At 38.8% G+C, this 18,638-nt stretch overlaps 2 protein-coding genes across 2 annotated transcripts in view; both read right to left on the minus strand.

The window, feature by feature from the left end:
• Positions 1-18,638, minus strand: part of LOC121446984 (ubiquitin carboxyl-terminal hydrolase CYLD-like) — a 60,132-nt gene that overhangs the window by 22,859 nt on the left and 18,635 nt on the right. Inside the window, 1 exon segment of the mRNA XM_041649931.1 lies at positions 9,313-9,429. Within this exon segment, the coding sequence (XP_041505865.1) occupies positions 9,313-9,429 (117 nt within the window).
• LOC121446985 (phosphoglycerate mutase 1-like) lies at positions 14,182-15,320 on the minus strand. Its single transcript, XM_041649932.1, has one exon. The coding sequence runs from the start codon at positions 15,316-15,318 to the stop codon at positions 14,554-14,556; it is 765 nt and encodes a 254-aa protein (XP_041505866.1). The 5' UTR covers positions 15,319-15,320; the 3' UTR covers positions 14,182-14,553.

Here is an 18,638-nt window from a genome sequence, read left to right on the forward strand (position 1 = left end):
CATGACACCATCCTTGGGGACTTGTTCTTCCCAAGTGAAACTGTGGATACTCCGTGTGAATGCATGGCAGTCAGCTCCTAAAGGTTCATTTAGACAAAGCTCAGCAGAACAAGCAGAACACAGGTCGAAACTTTCTCTGGTGTGTATTAGAAGCTCCCTCCCTTCCTCTCTCTCTCTCTCTCTCTCTCTCTCTCTCTCTCTCTCTCTCTCTCCCCCTCTAGTGTTTTTCGCTGGAACTTGCTCTGTCAACCAGGCTGTCCTCAAACACAGAGATCCACCTGCCTTTGCCTCCTGAGAGCTGGGATTGAGGCGTGTAACACCGCCAGCTGTTCTCTCTTATCAAAATAAAAAGCTCCCTCCACAGCTCATAGGCTGGACATTTCAGTGGTTTCTTTACTACATCCTCACTTAAAATCATGTACATAAAATTTTAGTTGACATAAAGTGTAGGAACAAACTATATGTATACATATATATATATACATATACACACACAAACAATAACATATAGCTTATTTAACATCTTGGAGAATCATATTATCTTATTGTAAATTACCAAGAATGGGCTCCATACCTGTAACCTTTGGTTCATTAATACTAGATGAACCTTTGTCACCATCATCTCTTGACATAAAGGCAAGTTTGGGAGGCCTCCTTTCCGGTGTCATGCTCTCTGAAATAGTAAACATACTTTTTAACTATATATGGAAGAAACATAGTTTAGCATAAAAAACAAAGAAATCCTTTCCAACAAAAAAAGAACAATCTTTATAATCTTACAGATTATCTTTAAAGACTCCACAGTACTGAAAGGTACTTTCTCAGGTGAAAAAAAATCAACGCTGTACTTAAAAATATAATTTCTGTAAGAAAATATAATCATCAGTTATCAAAAGGCTTTAATTTTTGAAAAGTTAGTCAGATGCAGTCAATTTTATTTGAAGTTTTAAAAAGCTTTTAAGAAAACCTTATTCATAATTTTCGTTACATTTTCCAGATCAGCATGCCCAGCACAACCCTACACATTACAGCGTTTTACACTCAAGCGTTTAAGGAGGGTGCCAAGATAAACATGGACAATCTGTTTACTGTAAAAACCGGAGCCTTTACATGCCCACGTGCCTGGATAACCTCTAACCAATATGCTGTACTAAACTGACTTGATAAAACTTTCTCAGCCACCCAAATATGCTGGATCAGTGTATTTCACAGAACACAGCTTGATAAAAACCTGGGCAAGAGACAAATCAGAGTTAGCAAGAGACTCAGTACTAAGTATGTTTCCACCTTTAAACATAACATGCATGAAGCATAACAGATATGTATACAAACAAATGCAAACAGGAAAAGCAGAGAATTACACACAAATCAATAATGCAAGTTCTAGGACAGCAAGGACTTTCTATACAGAGAAACTCTGTCTCGGATAAAAAAAAACAAAGCAAAACAAAACCCAGACTACTAACACATTTCAAATGTATCCTCAACCCTAATAACAGTGTAGTTGAAACTATGTTTAATATTTTAGTTCAGCAATATTGTCATATTAGCTATGATCTATTCACTGTTTCCAAAATTAACAAATATTGATGAAAAAGTCATTTCCCCTTACATATTAAACAGAGGGTACCATTATAAAGAGGACTAAAATTATAGATTACCTTCATCAATATACAATGAATTTTTGGATTTGGATTGTTGTTGTGAATCAACAGATGACCCACTTAAGGTATAAAATAATTCAGAACTGGTTCTACTTCCAGGGTCTGAGGTAGATCCTATGGAACAAGAAAAGTTCCTTTTTTAAAAAGCCAATATGTTATAAAAAGAAATTTTATAAATAAATTAACATGCGTATGGTAGAACAACTGCTCACACAACTAATATACATATACATAGTATTGTATTGTCTTCGGCTTTAAAAGTTTGGTAATTAGTCAACACAGAAGAGAGTAGGAGCTTTAAAATTAATATAAAAGTTAGCCGTTTATATTAAAGCTCTAAGAAACCATTCTGGTGGTCAGTTGTGACACGAGCCTTTAATCCCAGAAATTAGTAGAGGCAGACACATCTGAGTTTGAGGCCATCCTGGCCTATTGAGCAAGTTCCAGGACACTACAGACTATCTAAAGAAATCTGGACAAAAAAAAATCATTCCATGTAGTCTATTTTTCAATGTCACCTCTACTTTGATGAAATTACTGGCTCACGAATATCACCTCTATCATTCATACCATATAACAGTGGTTTTCCACCTTCCTAATTCTGCCATCCTTTATATATACCTCAAACTGTGGCAAACCCCAACCAGAAAATTATTTTCATTGTTACTTTATAACTGCAATTTTACCACTGTTATGAATTGCAATATAAATATCTTTCTTTTCCAAAGGTCTTAAACGACCCCAATAAAAGGGTCATTCAAACCCCAAAGGGGTCACGATCCACAGGATGAAACCCCTTGCAGTCAACAAAAGAACATCCAGCAGTGTTATAGAGCCTAGACATACACAAAGTTCTTTCACCAAGGTTTGTGAAGTGCATTCTATGATGGTCACATGATGTGGGATTCTCCTCCGCATGCTGTGAATACCATTGGTTAATAAAGAAATTGGCATGGCCTGATAGAGTAGAACAGAGCTAGGTGGGGAAAACTGAATGCTGGGAGGAAGAAGGGCAGAGTCAGTGAGAAGTCATATAGCCCCACAGGAGATGCCAGAACTATACCTGGTCAGCCACAGCCTAGTAGCAATACACAGATTAATGGAGATGGATTAATTTTAGATGAGTTAGCCAGAAATATGCTTAAGCTATTGGCCAAACAGTATTGCAAATAATATGGTTTCTGTGTGATTATTTTGGGGCTGAGCAGCTGGGAACAAACAAGAGGTCTCGTAAAAAAAAAGTCACACAAGAAAACAAACTGCTGAATGATGCACTTATCAGAACTCATCCCAGTAATAAGTGGCTCATCATTATAATTTCCCTTCATAAACTTCAAATGTGATCATACAAGCTGATGAACAAATTAGGTTAAAAAACATTCAGGTTTTGGGTGGATATATGGCTCAGGAGTAGAGTCCTATTTTAGTTTGTGTAAGATGCCAGATTTGATGCAAGCACCAAAAAATAAAAATAAAAAAGTAATCTCAGTGTCTGGAACAATACCTGAGTAAAAAAGTACTTACCTAGCTTATAAGTTTCTGTTGACTTTGATCCCCAACATTACAAAAGAAATAATATATTTTTTTTAGATTTACAATATAAACATCTTAGAATTTTATTAACACAATTTCTTGTTCTTTGTAGTTTAGGAGGATGGACCTCCGAGGCTCTGTGCCCTCATTAGGGATGTGGTGGAATATTCGGCCTGTGCCTGTCAATGGCCTGACAATGCAGCCCACGACCCATATGACCAGGGGTACTTTCCTCCTTTCAGGAGAAGGCCAGGGTCAGCTCAAGCACCAAGACTAGGAAGCCTGATGACGACAAGAAGACATGACTTCGAGTCTAGCATCTCTCATGCACTGCTTGAGCTGGAGATGAACTCAGATCTCAAGGCACAGCTTAGAAACTCAGTATCACCCACCACAGCCAAGGAAACTGAAGCTGCTGATGGTCAGAAAGCAATCCTCATTTTAGCACCAGTTTCTCAGAAGAAATCTTTCCAGAAAATCCAAGTCCGGATGGTTCATGAATTAGAGAAAAAGGTTAGTGGCAAGCATGCAGTCTTCACTGCTCAAAGAAGATTCTGCCCAAGCCAACTCAGAAAAGCTGTACAAAAAAATAAGCAAAAGCACCAAAAGCTGCACCCTGGCAGCTGTACATGACACCATCCTTGGGGACTTGTTCTTCCCAAGTGAAACTGTGGATACTCCGTGTGAATGCATGGCAGTCAGCTCCTAAAGGTTCATTTAGACAAAGCTCAGCAGAACAAGCAGAACACAGGTCGAAACTTTCTCTGGTGTGTATTAGAAGCTCCCTCCCTTCCTCTCTCTCTCTCTCTCTCTCTCTCTCTCTCTCTCTCTCTCTCTCCCCCTCTAGTGTTTTTCGCTGGAACTTGCTCTGTCAACCAGGCTGTCCTCAAACACAGAGATCCACCTGCCTTTGCCTCCTGAGAGCTGGGATTGAGGCGTGTAACACCGCCAGCTGTTCTCTCTTATCAAAATAAAAAGCTCCCTCCACAGCTCATAGGCTGGACATTTCAGTGGTTTCTTTACTACATCCTCACTTAAAATCATGTACATAAAATTTTAGTTGACATAAAGTGTAGGAACAAACTATATGTATACATATATATATATACATATACACACACAAACAATAACATATAGCTTATTTAACATCTTGGAGAATCATATTATCTTATTGTAAATTACCAAGAATGGGCTCCATACCTGTAACCTTTGGTTCATTAATACTAGATGAACCTTTGTCACCATCATCTCTTGACATAAAGGCAAGTTTGGGAGGCCTCATTTCCGGTGTCATGCTCTCTGAAATAGTAAACATACTTTTTAACTATATATGGAAGAAACATAGTTTAGCATAAAAAACAAAGAAATCCTTTCCAACAAAAAAAGAACAATCTTTATAATCTTACAGATTATCTTTAAAGACTCCACAGTACTGAAAGGTACTTTCTCAGGTGAAAAAAAATCAACGCTGTACTTAAAAATATAATTTCTGTAAGAAAATATAATCATCAGTTACCAAAAGGCTTTAATTTTTGAAAAGTTAGTCAGATGCAGTCAATTTTATTTGAAGTTTTAAAAAGCTTTTAAGAAAACCTTATTCATAATTTTCGTTACATTTTCCAGATCAGCATGCCCAGCACAACCCTACACATTACAGCGTTTTACACTCAAGCGTTTAAGGAGGGTACCAAGATAAACATGGACAATCTGTTTACTGTAAAAACCGGAGCCTTTACATGCCCACGTGCCTGGATAACCTCTAACCAATATGCTGTACTAAACTGACTTGATAAAACTTTCTCAGCCACCCAAATATGCTGGATCAGTGTATTTCACAGAACACAGCTTGATAAAAACCTGGGCAAGAGACAAATCAGAGTTAGCAAGAGACTCAGTACTAAGTATGTTTCCACCTTTAAACATAACATGCATGAAGCATAACAGATATGTATACAAACAAATGCAAACAGGAAAAGCAGAGAATTACACACAAATCAATAATGCAAGTTCTAGGACAGCAAGGACTTTCTATACAGAGAAACTCTGTCTCGGATAAAAAAAAACAAAGCAAAACAAAACCCAGACTACTAACACATTTCAAATGTATCCTCAACCCTAATAACAGTGTAGTTGAAACTATGTTTAATATTTTAGTTCAGCAATATTGTCATATTAGCTATGATCTATTCACTGTTTCCAAAATTAACAAATATTGATGAAAAAGTCATTTCCCCTTACATATTAAACAGAGGGTACCATTATAAAGAGGACTAAAATTATAGATTACCTTCATCAATATACAATGAATTTTTGGATTTGGATTGTTGTTGTGAATCAACAGATGACCCACTTAAGGTATAAAATAATTCAGAACTGGTTCTACTTCCAGGGTCTGAGGTAGATCCTATGGAACAAGAAAAGTTCCTTTTTTAAAAAGCCAATATGTTATAAAAAGAAATTTTATAAATAAATTAACATGCGTATGGTAGAACAACTGCTCACACAACTAATATACATATACATAGTATTGTATTGTCTTCGGCTTTAAAAGTTTGGTAATTAGTCAACACAGAAGAGAGTAGGAGCTTTAAAATTAATATAAAAGTTAGCCGTTTATATTAAAGCTCTAAGAAACCATTCTGGTGGTCAGTTGTGACACGAGCCTTTAATCCCAGAAATTAGTAGAGGCAGACACATCTGAGTTTGAGGCCATCCTGGCCTATTGAGCAAGTTCCAGGACACTACAGACTATCTAAAGAAATCTGGACAAAAAAAAATCATTCCATGTAGTCTATTTTTCAATGTCACCTCTACTTTGATGAAATTACTGGCTCACGAATATCACCTCTATCATTCATACCATATAACAGTGGTTTTCCACCTTCCTAATTCTGCCATCCTTTATATATACCTCAAACTGTGGCAAACCCCAACCAGAAAATTATTTTCATTGTTACTTTATAACTGCAATTTTACCACTGTTATGAATTGCAATATAAATATCTTTCTTTTCCAAAGGTCTTAAACGACCCCAATAAAAGGGTCATTCAAACCCCAAAGGGGTCACGATCCACAGGATGAAACCCCTTTGCAGTCAACAAAAGTACATCCAGCAGTGTTATAGAGCCTAGACATACACAAAGTTCTTTCACCAAGGTTTGTGAAGTGCATTCTATGATGGTCACATGATGTGGGATTCTCCTCCGCATGCTGTGAATACCATTGGTTAATAAAGAAATTGGCATGGCCTGATAGAGTAGAACAGAGCTAGGTGGGGAAAACTGAATGCTGGGAGGAAGAAGGGCAGAGTCAGTGAGAAGTCATATAGCCCCACAGGAGATGCCAGAACTATACCTGGTCAGCCACAGCCTAGTAGCAATACACAGATTAATGGAGATGGATTAATTTTAGATGAGTTAGCCAGAAATATGCTTAAGCTATTGGCCAAACAGTATTGCAAATAATATGGTTTCTGTGTGATTATTTTGGGGCTGAGCAGCTGGGAACAAACAAGAGGTCTCGTAAAAAAAAAGTCACACAAGAAAACAAACTGCTGAATGATGCACTTATCAGAACTCATCCCAGTAATAAGTGGCTCATCATTATAATTTCCCTTCATAAACTTCAAATGTGATCATACAAGCTGATGAACAAATTAGGTTAAAAAACATTCAGGTTTTGGGTGGATATATGGCTCAGGAGTAGAGTCCTATTTTAGTTTGTGTAAGATGCCAGATTTGATGCAAGCACCAAAAAATAAAAATAAAAAAGTAATCTCAGTGTCTGGAACAATACCTGAGTAAAAAAGTACTTACCTAGCTTATAAGGTTCTGTTGACTTTGATCCCCAACATTACAAAAGAAATAATATATTTTTTTTTTAGATTTACAATATAAACATCTTAGAATTTTATTAACACAATTTCTTGTTCTTTGTAGTTTAGGAGGATGGACCTCCGAGGCTCTGTGCCCTCATTAGGGATGTGGTGGAATATTCGGCCTGTGCCTGTCAATGGCCTGACAATGCAGCCCACGACCCATATGACCAGGGGTACTTTCCTCCTTTCAGGAGAAGGCCAGGGTCAGCTCAAGCACCAAGACTAGGAAGCCTGATGACGACAAGAAGACATGACTTCGAGTCTAGCATCTCTCATGCACTGCTTGAGCTGGAGATGAACTCAGATCTCAAGGCACAGCTTAGAAACTCAGTATCACCCACCACAGCCAAGGAAACTGAAGCTGCTGATGGTCAGAAAGCAATCCTCATTTTAGCACCAGTTTCTCAGAAGAAATCTTTCCAGAAAATCCAAGTCCGGATGGTTCATGAATTAGAGAAAAAGGTTAGTGGCAAGCATGCAGTCTTCACTGCTCAAAGAAGATTCTGCCCAAGCCAACTCAGAAAAGCTGTACAAAAAAATAAGCAAAAGCACCAAAAGCTGCACCCTGGCAGCTGTACATGACACCATCCTTGGGGACTTGTTCTTCCCAAGTGAAACTGTGGATACTCCGTGTGAATGCATGGCAGTCAGCTCCTAAAGGTTCATTTAGACAAAGCTCAGCAGAACAAGCAGAACACAGGTCGAAACTTTCTCTGGTGTGTATTAGAAGCTCCCTCCCTTCCTCTCTCTCTCTCTCTCTCTCTCTCTCTCTCTCTCTCTCTCTCTCTCCCCCTCTAGTGTTTTTCGCTGGAACTTGCTCTGTCAACCAGGCTGTCCTCAAACACAGAGATCCACCTGCCTTTGCCTCCTGAGAGCTGGGATTGAGGCATGTAACACCGCCAGCTGTTCTCTCTTATCAAAATAAAAAGCTCCCTCCACAGCTCATAGGCTGGACATTTCAGTGGTTTCTTTACTACATCCTCACTTAAAATCATGTACATAAAATTTTAGTTGACATAAAGTGTAGGAACAAACTATATGTATACATATATATATATACATATACACACACAAACAATAACATATAGCTTATTTAACATCTTGGAGAATCATATTATCTTATTGTAAATTACCAAGAATGGGCTCCATACCTGTAACCTTTGGTTCATTAATACTAGATGAACCTTTGTCACCATCATCTCTTGACATAAAGGCAAGTTTGGGAGGCCTCCTTTCCGGTGTCATGCTCTCTGAAATAGTAAACATACTTTTTAACTATATATGGAAGAAACATAGTTTAGCATAAAAAACAAAGAAATCCTTTCCAACAAAAAAAGAACAATCTTTATAATCTTACAGATTATCTTTAAAGACTCCACAGTACTGAAAGGTACTTTCTCAGGTGAAAAAAAATCAACGCTGTACTTAAAAATATAATTTCTGTAAGAAAATATAATCATCAGTTACCAAAAGGCTTTAATTTTTGAAAAGTTAGTCAGATGCAGTCAATTTTATTTGAAGTTTTAAAAAGCTTTTAAGAAAACCTTATTCATAATTTTCGTTACATTTTCCAGATCAGCATGCCCAGCACAACCCTACACATTACAGCGTTTTACACTCAAGCGTTTAAGGAGGGTGCCAAGATAAACATGGACAATCTGTTTACTGTAAAAACCGGAGCCTTTACATGCCCACGTGCCTGGATAACCTCTAACCAATATGCTGTACTAAACTGACTTGATAAAACTTTCTCAGCCACCCAAATATGCTGGATCAGTGTATTTCACAGAACACAGCTTGATAAAAACCTGGGCAAGAGACAAATCAGAGTTAGCAAGAGACTCAGTACTAAGTATGTTTCCACCTTTAAACATAACATGCATGAAGCATAACAGATATGTATACAAACAAATGCAAACAGGAAAAGCAGAGAATTACACACAAATCAATAATGCAAGTTCTAGGACAGCAAGGACTTTCTATACAGAGAAACTCTGTCTCGGATAAAAAAAAACAAAGCAAAACAAAACCCAGACTACTAACACATTTCAAATGTATCCTCAACCCTAATAACAGTGTAGTTGAAACTATGTTTAATATTTTAGTTCAGCAATATTGTCATATTAGCTATGATCTATTCACTGTTTCCAAAATTAACAAATATTGATGAAAAAGTCATTTCCCCTTACATATTAAACAGAGGGTACCATTATAAAGAGGACTAAAATTATAGATTACCTTCATCAATATACAATGAATTTTTGGATTTGGATTGTTGTTGTGAATCAACAGATGACCCACTTAAGGTATAAAATAATTCAGAACTGGTTCTACTTCCAGGGTCTGAGGTAGATCCTATGGAACAAGAAAAGTTCCTTTTTTAAAAAGCCAATATGTTATAAAAAGAAATTTTATAAATAAATTAACATGCGTATGGTAGAACAACTGCTCACACAACTAATATACATATACATAGTATTGTATTGTCTTCGGCTTTAAAAGTTTGGTAATTAGTCAACACAGAAGAGAGTAGGAGCTTTAAAATTAATATAAAAGTTAGCCGTTTATATTAAAGCTCTAAGAAACCATTCTGGTGGTCAGTTGTGACACGAGCCTTTAATCCCAGAAATTAGTAGAGGCAGACACATCTGAGTTTGAGGCCATCCTGGCCTATTGAGCAAGTTCCAGGACACTACAGACTATCTAAAGAAATCTGGACAAAAAAAAATCATTCCATGTAGTCTATTTTTCAATGTCACCTCTACTTTGATGAAATTACTGGCTCACGAATATCACCTCTATCATTCATACCATATAACAGTGGTTTTCCACCTTCCTAATTCTGCCATCCTTTATATATACCTCAAACTGTGGCAAACCCCAACCAGAAAATTATTTTCATTGTTACTTTATAACTGCAATTTTACCACTGTTATGAATTGCAATATAAATATCTTTCTTTTCCAAAGGTCTTAAACGACCCCAATAAAAGGGTCATTCAAACCCCAAAGGGGTCACGATCCACAGGATGAAACCCCTTGCAGTCAACAAAAGAACATCCAGCAGTGTTATAGAGCCTAGACATACACAAAGTTCTTTCACCAAGGTTTGTGAAGTGCATTCTATGATGGTCACATGATGTGGGATTCTCCTCCGCATGCTGTGAATACCATTGGTTAATAAAGAAATTGGCATGGCCTGATAGAGTAGAACAGAGCTAGGTGGGGAAAACTGAATGCTGGGAGGAAGAAGGGCAGAGTCAGTGAGAAGTCATATAGCCCCACAGGAGATGCCAGAACTATACCTGGTCAGCCACAGCCTAGTAGCAATACACAGATTAATGGAGATGGATTAATTTTAGATGAGTTAGCCAGAAATATGCTTAAGCTATTGGCCAAACAGTATTGCAAATAATATGGTTTCTGTGTGATTATTTTGGGGCTGAGCAGCTGGGAACAAACAAGAGGTCTCGTAAAAAAAAAAAAAGTCACACAAGAAAACAAACTGCTGAATGATGCACTTATCAGAACTCATCCCAGTAATAAGTGGCTCATCATTATAATTTCCCTTCATAAACTTCAAATGTGATCATACAAGCTGATGAACAAATTAGGTTAAAAAACATTCAGGTTTTGGGTGGATATATGGCTCAGGAGTAGAGTCCTATTTTAGTTTGTGTAAGATGCCAGATTTGATGCAAGCACCAAAAAATAAAAATAAAAAAGTAATCTCAGTGTCTGGAACAATACCTGAGTAAAAAAGTACTTACCTAGCTTATAAGTTTCTGTTGACTTTGATCCCCAACATTACAAAAGAAATAATATATTTTTTTTTAGATTTACAATATAAACATCTTAGAATTTTATTAACACAATTTCTTGTTCTTTGTAGTTTAGGAGGATGGACCTCCGAGGCTCTGTGCCCTCATTAGGGATGTGGTGGAATATTCGGCCTGTGCCTGTCAATGGCCTGACAATGCAGCCCACGACCCATATGACCAGGGGTACTTTCCTCCTTTCAGGAGAAGGCCAGGGTCAGCTCAAGCACCAAGACTAGGAAGCCTGATGACGACAAGAAGACATGACTTCGAGTCTAGCATCTCTCATGCACTGCTTGAGCTGGAGATGAACTCAGATCTCAAGGCACAGCTTAGAAACTCAGTATCACCCACCACAGCCAAGGAAACTGAAGCTGCTGATGGTCAGAAAGCAATCCTCATTTTAGCACCAGTTTCTCAGAAGAAATCTTTCCAGAAAATCCAAGTCCGGATGGTTCATGAATTAGAGAAAAAGGTTAGTGGCAAGCATGCAGTCTTCACTGCTCAAAGAAGATTCTGCCCAAGCCAACTCAGAAAAGCTGTACAAAAAAATAAGCAAAAGCACCAAAAGCTGCACCCTGGCAGCTGTACATGACACCATCCTTGGGGACTTGTTCTTCCCAAGTGAAACTGTGGATACTCCGTGTGAATGCATGGCAGTCAGCTCCTAAAGGTTCATTTAGACAAAGCTCAGCAGAACAAGCAGAACACAGGCCGAAACTTTTTCTGGTGTGTATTAGAAGCTCCCTCCCTTCCTCTCTCTCTCTCTCTCCCCCTCTAGTGTTTTTCGCTGGAACTTGCTCTGTCAACCAGGCTGTCCTCAAACACAGAGATCCACCTGCCTTTGCCTCCTGAGAGCTGGGATTGAGGCATGTAACACCGCCAGCTGTTCTCTCTTATCAAAATAAAAAGCTCCCTCCACAGCTCATAGGCTGGACATTTCAGTGGTTTCTTTACTACATCCTCACTTAAAATCATGTACATAAAATTTTAGTTGACATAAAGTGTAGGAACAAACTATATGTATACATATATATATATATACATATACACACACAAACAATAACATATAGCTTATTTAACATCTTGGAGAATCATATTATCTTATTGTAAATTACCAAGAATGGGCTCCATACCTGTAACCTTTGGTTCATTAATACTAGATGAACCTTTGTCACCATCATCTCTTGACATAAAGGCAAGTTTGGGAGGCCTCCTTTCCGGTGTCATGCTCTCTGAAATAGTAAACATACTTTTTAACTATATATGGAAGAAACATAGTTTAGCATAAAAAACAAAGAAATTCCTTTCCAACAAAAAAAGCACAATCTTTATAATCTTACAGATTATCTTTAAAGACTCCACAGTACTGAAAGGTACTTTCTCAGGTGATAAAAAATCAACACTGTACTTAAAAATATAATTTCTGTAAGAAAATATAATCATCAGTTATCAAAATGCTTTAATTTTTGAAAAGTTAGTCAGATGCAGTCAATTTTATTTGAAGTTTTAAAAAGCTTTTAAGAAAACCTTATTCATAATTTTCGTTACATTTTCCAGATCAGCATGCCCAGCAAAACCCTACACATTACAGCATTTTACACTCAAGCATTTATGGAGGGTGCCGAGATAAACATGGACAATCTGTTTACTGTAAAAACCGGAGCCTTTACATGCCCACGTGCCTGGATAACCTCTAACCAATGTGCTGCACTAAACTGACTTGATAAAACTTTCTCAGCCACCCAAGTATGCTGGATCAGTGTATTTCACAGAACACAGCTTGATAAAAACCTGGGTAGGAGACAAATCAGAGTTAGCAAGACACTCAGTACTAAGTATGTTTCCACCTTTCAACATAACATGCATGAAGAATAACAGATATGTATACAAACAAATGCAAACAGGAAAAGCAGATAATTACACACAAATCAATAATGCAAGTTCTTGGACAGCAAGGACTTTCTATACAGAGAAACTCTGTCTCGGGTAAAAAAAACAAAGCAAAACAAAACCCAGACTACTAACACATTTCAAATGTATCCTCAACCCTAATAACAGTGTAGTTGAAACTATGTTTAATATTTTAGTTCAGCAATATTGTCATATTAGCTATGATCTATTCACTGTTTCCAAAATTAACAAATATTGATGAAAAAGTCATTTCCCCTTACATATTAAACAGAGGGTACCATTGTAAAGAGGACTAAAATTATAGATTACCTTCATCAATATACAATGAATTTTTGGATTTGGATTGTTGTTGTGAGTCAACAGATGACCTAATTAAGGAACAAAATAATTCAGAACTGGTTCTACTTCCAGGGTCTGAGGTAGATCCTATGGAACAAGAAAAGTTCCTTTTTTAAAAAGCCAATATGTTATAAAAAGAAATTTTATAAATAAATTAACATGCGTACGGTAGAACAACTGCTCACACAACTAATATACATATACATAGTATTGTATTGTCTTCGGCTTTAAAAGTTTGGTAATTAGTCAACACAGAAGAGAGTAGGAGCTATAAAATTAATATAAAAGTTAGCCGTTTATATTAAAGCTCTAAGAAACCATTCTGGTGGTCAGTGGTGACACGAGCCTTTAATCCCAGTACTTAGTAGAGGCAGGCACATCTGAGTTTGAGGCCATCCTGGTCTATTGAGCAAGTTCCAGGACACTACAGATTATCTAAAGAAATCTGGACAAAAAAAAATCATTCCATGTAGTCTATTTTTCAATGTCACCTCTACTTTTTTTTCCTTTTTTTTAATTTTTTTTTATTGCACATCACTCCTTTATTATACTGATCTGGAAAAGAAGATTTAGTATGCCCAAAACAATTTCTGGACCCACATGGTAGGGTCAAGCAGCTGGAACATGATTCAGACAGCGAAAGACAAAACCCTGGACATGATCAAGGGGCACTTCACCTCTACAAGACAAGGCAGAGGGGTCCTAACACACAGTAAGAGACACTCCTGTCCCTTGAGGACAAGGAGTTTATCCCACTTGATATGAGGAATGGCTTATTTTCTGGTGACCACATAGACTATTTCAATCACCACTAGAAACCTCAGAGGGATTTTTGTGTACTGATAAATATGTATGTACTTCTGTTTTTGTAAAAGTAAATGTAACACATAGACTTGACAGGACTGATCCCAACCTTCGGGGGCCAGCAGCTCCTTTAGGGTCAGAGAGGAAGGTAATCTTTTAAATGCAGGCATCTTTTAAATGCAGGCTACTTTCACCTTCCACTGGAATGACTAAAGCCCCCAGTTACCAACTGCAGAAGAGTGCAGGACAGGCTTCTCACTGGTCAGGCCACGGCATGGTTCCTCCCTGACCTCCTAAAGCAGACCCTTGTAAACAAAGGACTAAGAAAACTGTAATTACTACCTCTCAATTCTCCTGGGAGGGAGCCGTCCCTGGATGTGGACCAAGTACCTGCACCCTAGAGGTGTTACTCTGACTAGATTCTATGAAGGGAGTGGGTGCAGGGGATAAAATACTAAAACGAAATGGGAGCCACTGGTCCCCATCTGCAGCTACAACTTAAACTTAAGATCCTAAACATGGAGTCAGTGACGGGTGCTGGGAAGGGCGCAGGAGGCAGACAGGCAGGAAGGAGGGTCTCGGGGCAGAAGTCTGTCTGTGCGCCTTCACTTCTTGGCCTTGCCCTGCGCGGCCACAGCTTCCATGGCTTTCCGCACGGTCTCTTCATCTCCCAGGAACTGCATGGGTTTAACGGGCTTCAAGTTCTTGTCCAATTCATAGACAATGGGAATGCCAGTTGGCAGGTTCAGCTCCATGATGGCCTCTTCTGAGAGACCCTCCAGATGCTTGACGATCCCCCGAAGGCTGTTGCCATGGGCTGCAATCAGGACTCTCTTCCCCTCTTTGATCTGGGGGGCAATCTCTTCATTCCAGAAGGGCAGTGCTCTGGCAATAGTGTCCTTCAGGCTCTCACAGGACGGTAGCTGGTCCTCAGTAAGGTCTGCGTACCTGCGATCCTTACTGATGTTGCTGTAGAAGGGATGGTCAGGCTCCATTGGCGGTGGTGGGACATCGTAAGATCGCCTCCAGATCTTTACCTGTGCCTCACCATGCTTAGCAGCAGTTTCTGCTTTATTGAGACCAGTCAGCCCCCCATAGTGTCGCTCATTGAGGCGCCAGGTCCTGACCACTGGCAGCCACATCTGGTCAATAGCATCTAGGACTGTCCAGAGGGTCCGGATTGCTCTCTTCTGCACAGAGGTGAAGCAGATGTCGAATTCATAGCCAGCATCTCGCAACGCCTGTCCGCCGCGCTTCGCCTCCTCGTGGCCCGCCGGGCTCAGGTCGGCATCGAACCAGCCGCTGAAGCGGTTCTCCAGGTTCCAGGCGCTCTCGCCATGCCGGATGAGGACCAGCTTGTAGGCAGCCATGGCGGTAGGCAAGGGGATGCAGCAGAGACCGAGGCTCACTGAGATTCCACTCACAGCCCGCCCCACACTCGCGCCTGCGCACTTGCACACGTCCGCCACTCTCCCGCGCACTTTCTTCCCCGAAATCTTTCCACTCGCTCTTCTGACCTCCTGTCACCTCTAACTTTGATGAAATTACTGGCTCACGAATTTCACCTCTATCATTCATACCATATAACAGTGGTTTTCCACCTTCCTAATTCTGACACCCTTTAATACAATACCTCAAACTGTGGCAAACCCCAACCAGAAAATTATTTTCGTTGTTACTTTATAACTGCAATTTTACCACTGTTATGAATTGCAATATAAATATCTTTCTTTTCCAATGGTCTTAAACGACCCCAATAAAAGGGTCATCCAAACCCCAAAGGGGTCACGATCCACAGGATGAAACCCCTTGCAGTCAACAAAAGAACATCCAGCAGTGTTAAAGAGCCTAGACATACACAAAGTTCTTTCACCAAGGTTTGTGAAGTGCATTCTATGATGGTCACATGATGTGGGATTCCCCTCCGCATGCTGTGAATACCATTGGTTAATAAAGAAATAGGCTTGGCCTGATAGAGTAGAACAGAGCTAGGTGGGGAAAACTGAATGCTGGGAGGAAGGGCAGAGTCAGTGAGAAGTCATATAGCCCCACAGAAGATGCCAGAACTTTACCTGGTCCGCCACAGATTAGTAGCAATACACAGATTAATGGAGATGGATTAATTTTAGATGAGTTAGCCAGAAATATGCTTAAGCTATTGGCCAAACAGTATTGCAAATAATATGGTTTCTGTGTGATTATTTTGGGGCTGAGCAGCTGGGAACAAACAAGAGGTCTCGTAAAAAAAAGTCACACAAGAAAACAAACTGCCGAATGATGCATTTATCAGAACTCATCCCATTAATAAGTGGCTCATCATTATAATTTCCCTTCATAAACTTCAAATGTGATCATACAAGCTGATGAACAAATTAAGTTAAAAAACATTCAGGTTTTGGGTGGATATATGGCTCAGGATTAGAGTCCTATATTAGTTTGTGTAAGATGCCAGATTTGATGCAAACACCAAAACATAAAAATAAAAAAGTAATCTCAGTGTCTGGAACAATAGCTGAGTAAAAAAGTACTTACCTAGCTTATAAGGTTCTGTTGACTTTGATCCCCAACATTAAAAAAGAAATCATTTATTTTTTTTAGATTTACAATATAAACATCTTAGAATTTTATTAACACAATTTCTTGTTCTTTGTAGTTTAGGAGGATGGACCTCCGAGGCTCTGTGCCCTCATTAGGGATGTGGTGGAATATTCGGCCTGTGCCTGTCAATGGCCTGACAATGCAGCCCACGACCCATATGACCAGGGGTACTTTCCTCCTTTCAGGAGAAGGCCAGGATCAGCTCAAGCACCAAGACTAGGAAGCCTGATGACGACAAGAAGACATGACTTCGAGTCTAGCATCTCTCATGCACTGCTTGAGCTGGAGATGAACTCAGATCTCAAGGCACAGCTTAGAAACTCAGTATCACCCACCACAGCCAAGGAAACTGAAGCTGCTGATGGTCAGAAAGCAATCCTTATTTTAGCACCAGTTTCTCAGAAGAAATCTTTCCAGAAAATCCAAGTCCGGATGGTTCATGAATTAGAGAAAAAGGTTAGTGGCAAGCATGCAGTCTTCACTGCTCAAAGAAGATTCTGCCCAAGCCAACTCAGAAAAGTTGTACAAAAAAATAAGCAAAAGCACCAAAAGCTGCACCCTGGCAGCTGTACATGACACCATCCTTGGGGACTTGTTCTTCCCAAGTGAAACTGTGGATACTCCGTGTGAATGCATGGCAGTCAGCTCCTAAAGGTTCATTTAGACAAAGCTCAGCAGAACAAGCAGAACACAGGCCGAAACTTTTTCTGGTGTGTATTAGAAGCTCCCTCCCTTCCTCTCTCTCTCTCTCTCCCCCTCTAGTGTTTTTCGCTGGAACTTGCTCTGTCAACCAGGCTGTCCTCAAACACAGAGATCCACCTGCCTTTGCCTCCTGAGAGCTGGGATTGAGGCATGTAACACCGCCAGCTGTTCTCTCTTATCAAAATAAAAAGCTCCCTCCACAGCTCATAGGCTGGACATTTCAGTGGTTTCTTTACTACATCCTCACTTAAAATCATGTACATAAAATTTTAGTTGACATAAAGTGTAGGAACAAACTATATGTATACATATATATATATATACATATACACACACAAACAATAACATATAGCTTATTTAACATCTTGGAGAATCATATTATCTTATTGTAAATTACCAAGAATGGGCTCCATACCTGTAACCTTTGGTTCATTAATACTAGATGAACCTTTGTCACCATCATCTCTTGACATAAAGGCAAGTTTGGGAGGCCTCCTTTCCGGTGTCATGCTCTCTGAAATAGTAAACATACTTTTTAACTATATATGGAAGAAACATAGTTTAGCATAAAAAACAAAGAAATTCCTTTCCAACAAAAAAAGCACAATCTTTATAATCTTACAGATTATCTTTAAAGACTCCACAGTACTGAAAGGTACTTTCTCAGGTGATAAAAAATCAACACTGTACTTAAAAATATAATTTCTGTAAGAAAATATAATCATCAGTTATCAAAATGCTTTAATTTTTGAAAAGTTAGTCAGATGCAGTCAATTTTATTTGAAGTTTTAAAAAGCTTTTAAGAAAACCTTATTCATAATTTTCGTTACATTTTCCAGATCAGCATGCCCAGCAAAACCCTACACATTACAGCATTTTACACTCAAGCATTTATGGAGGGTGCCGAGATAAACATGGACAATCTGTTTACTGTAAAAACCGGAGCCTTTACATGCCCACGTGCCTGGATAACCTCTAACCAATGTGCTGCACTAAACTGACTTGATAAAACTTTCTCAGCCACCCAAGTATGCTGGATCAGTGTATTTCACAGAACACAGCTTGATAAAAACCTGGGTAGGAGACAAATCAGAGTTAGCAAGACACTCAGTACTAAGTATGTTTCCACCTTTCAACATAACATGCATGAAGAATAACAGATATGTATACAAACAAATGCAAACAGGAAAAGCAGATAATTACACACAAATCAATAATGCAAGTTCTTGGACAGCAAGGACTTTCTATACAGAGAAACTCTGTCTCGGGTAAAAAAAACAAAGCAAAACAAAACCCAGACTACTAACACATTTCAAATGTATCCTCAACCCTAATAACAGTGTAGTTGAAACTATGTTTAATATTTTAGTTCAGCAATATTGTCATATTA

The sequence above is a fragment of the Microtus oregoni genome, unplaced genomic scaffold (assembly GCF_018167655.1).
Source record: "Microtus oregoni isolate MIOR12 unplaced genomic scaffold, Mior012 000004F_ref0000308, whole genome shotgun sequence".
NCBI classification, from domain to species: domain Eukaryota; kingdom Metazoa; phylum Chordata; class Mammalia; order Rodentia; family Cricetidae; genus Microtus; species Microtus oregoni.

Coding starts and splice junctions, on each gene's coding strand:
- LOC121446985 (XM_041649932.1), bottom strand. CDS start 15,318: ATGGCTGCCTACAAGCTGGTCCTCATCCGGCATGGCGAGAGCGCCTGG.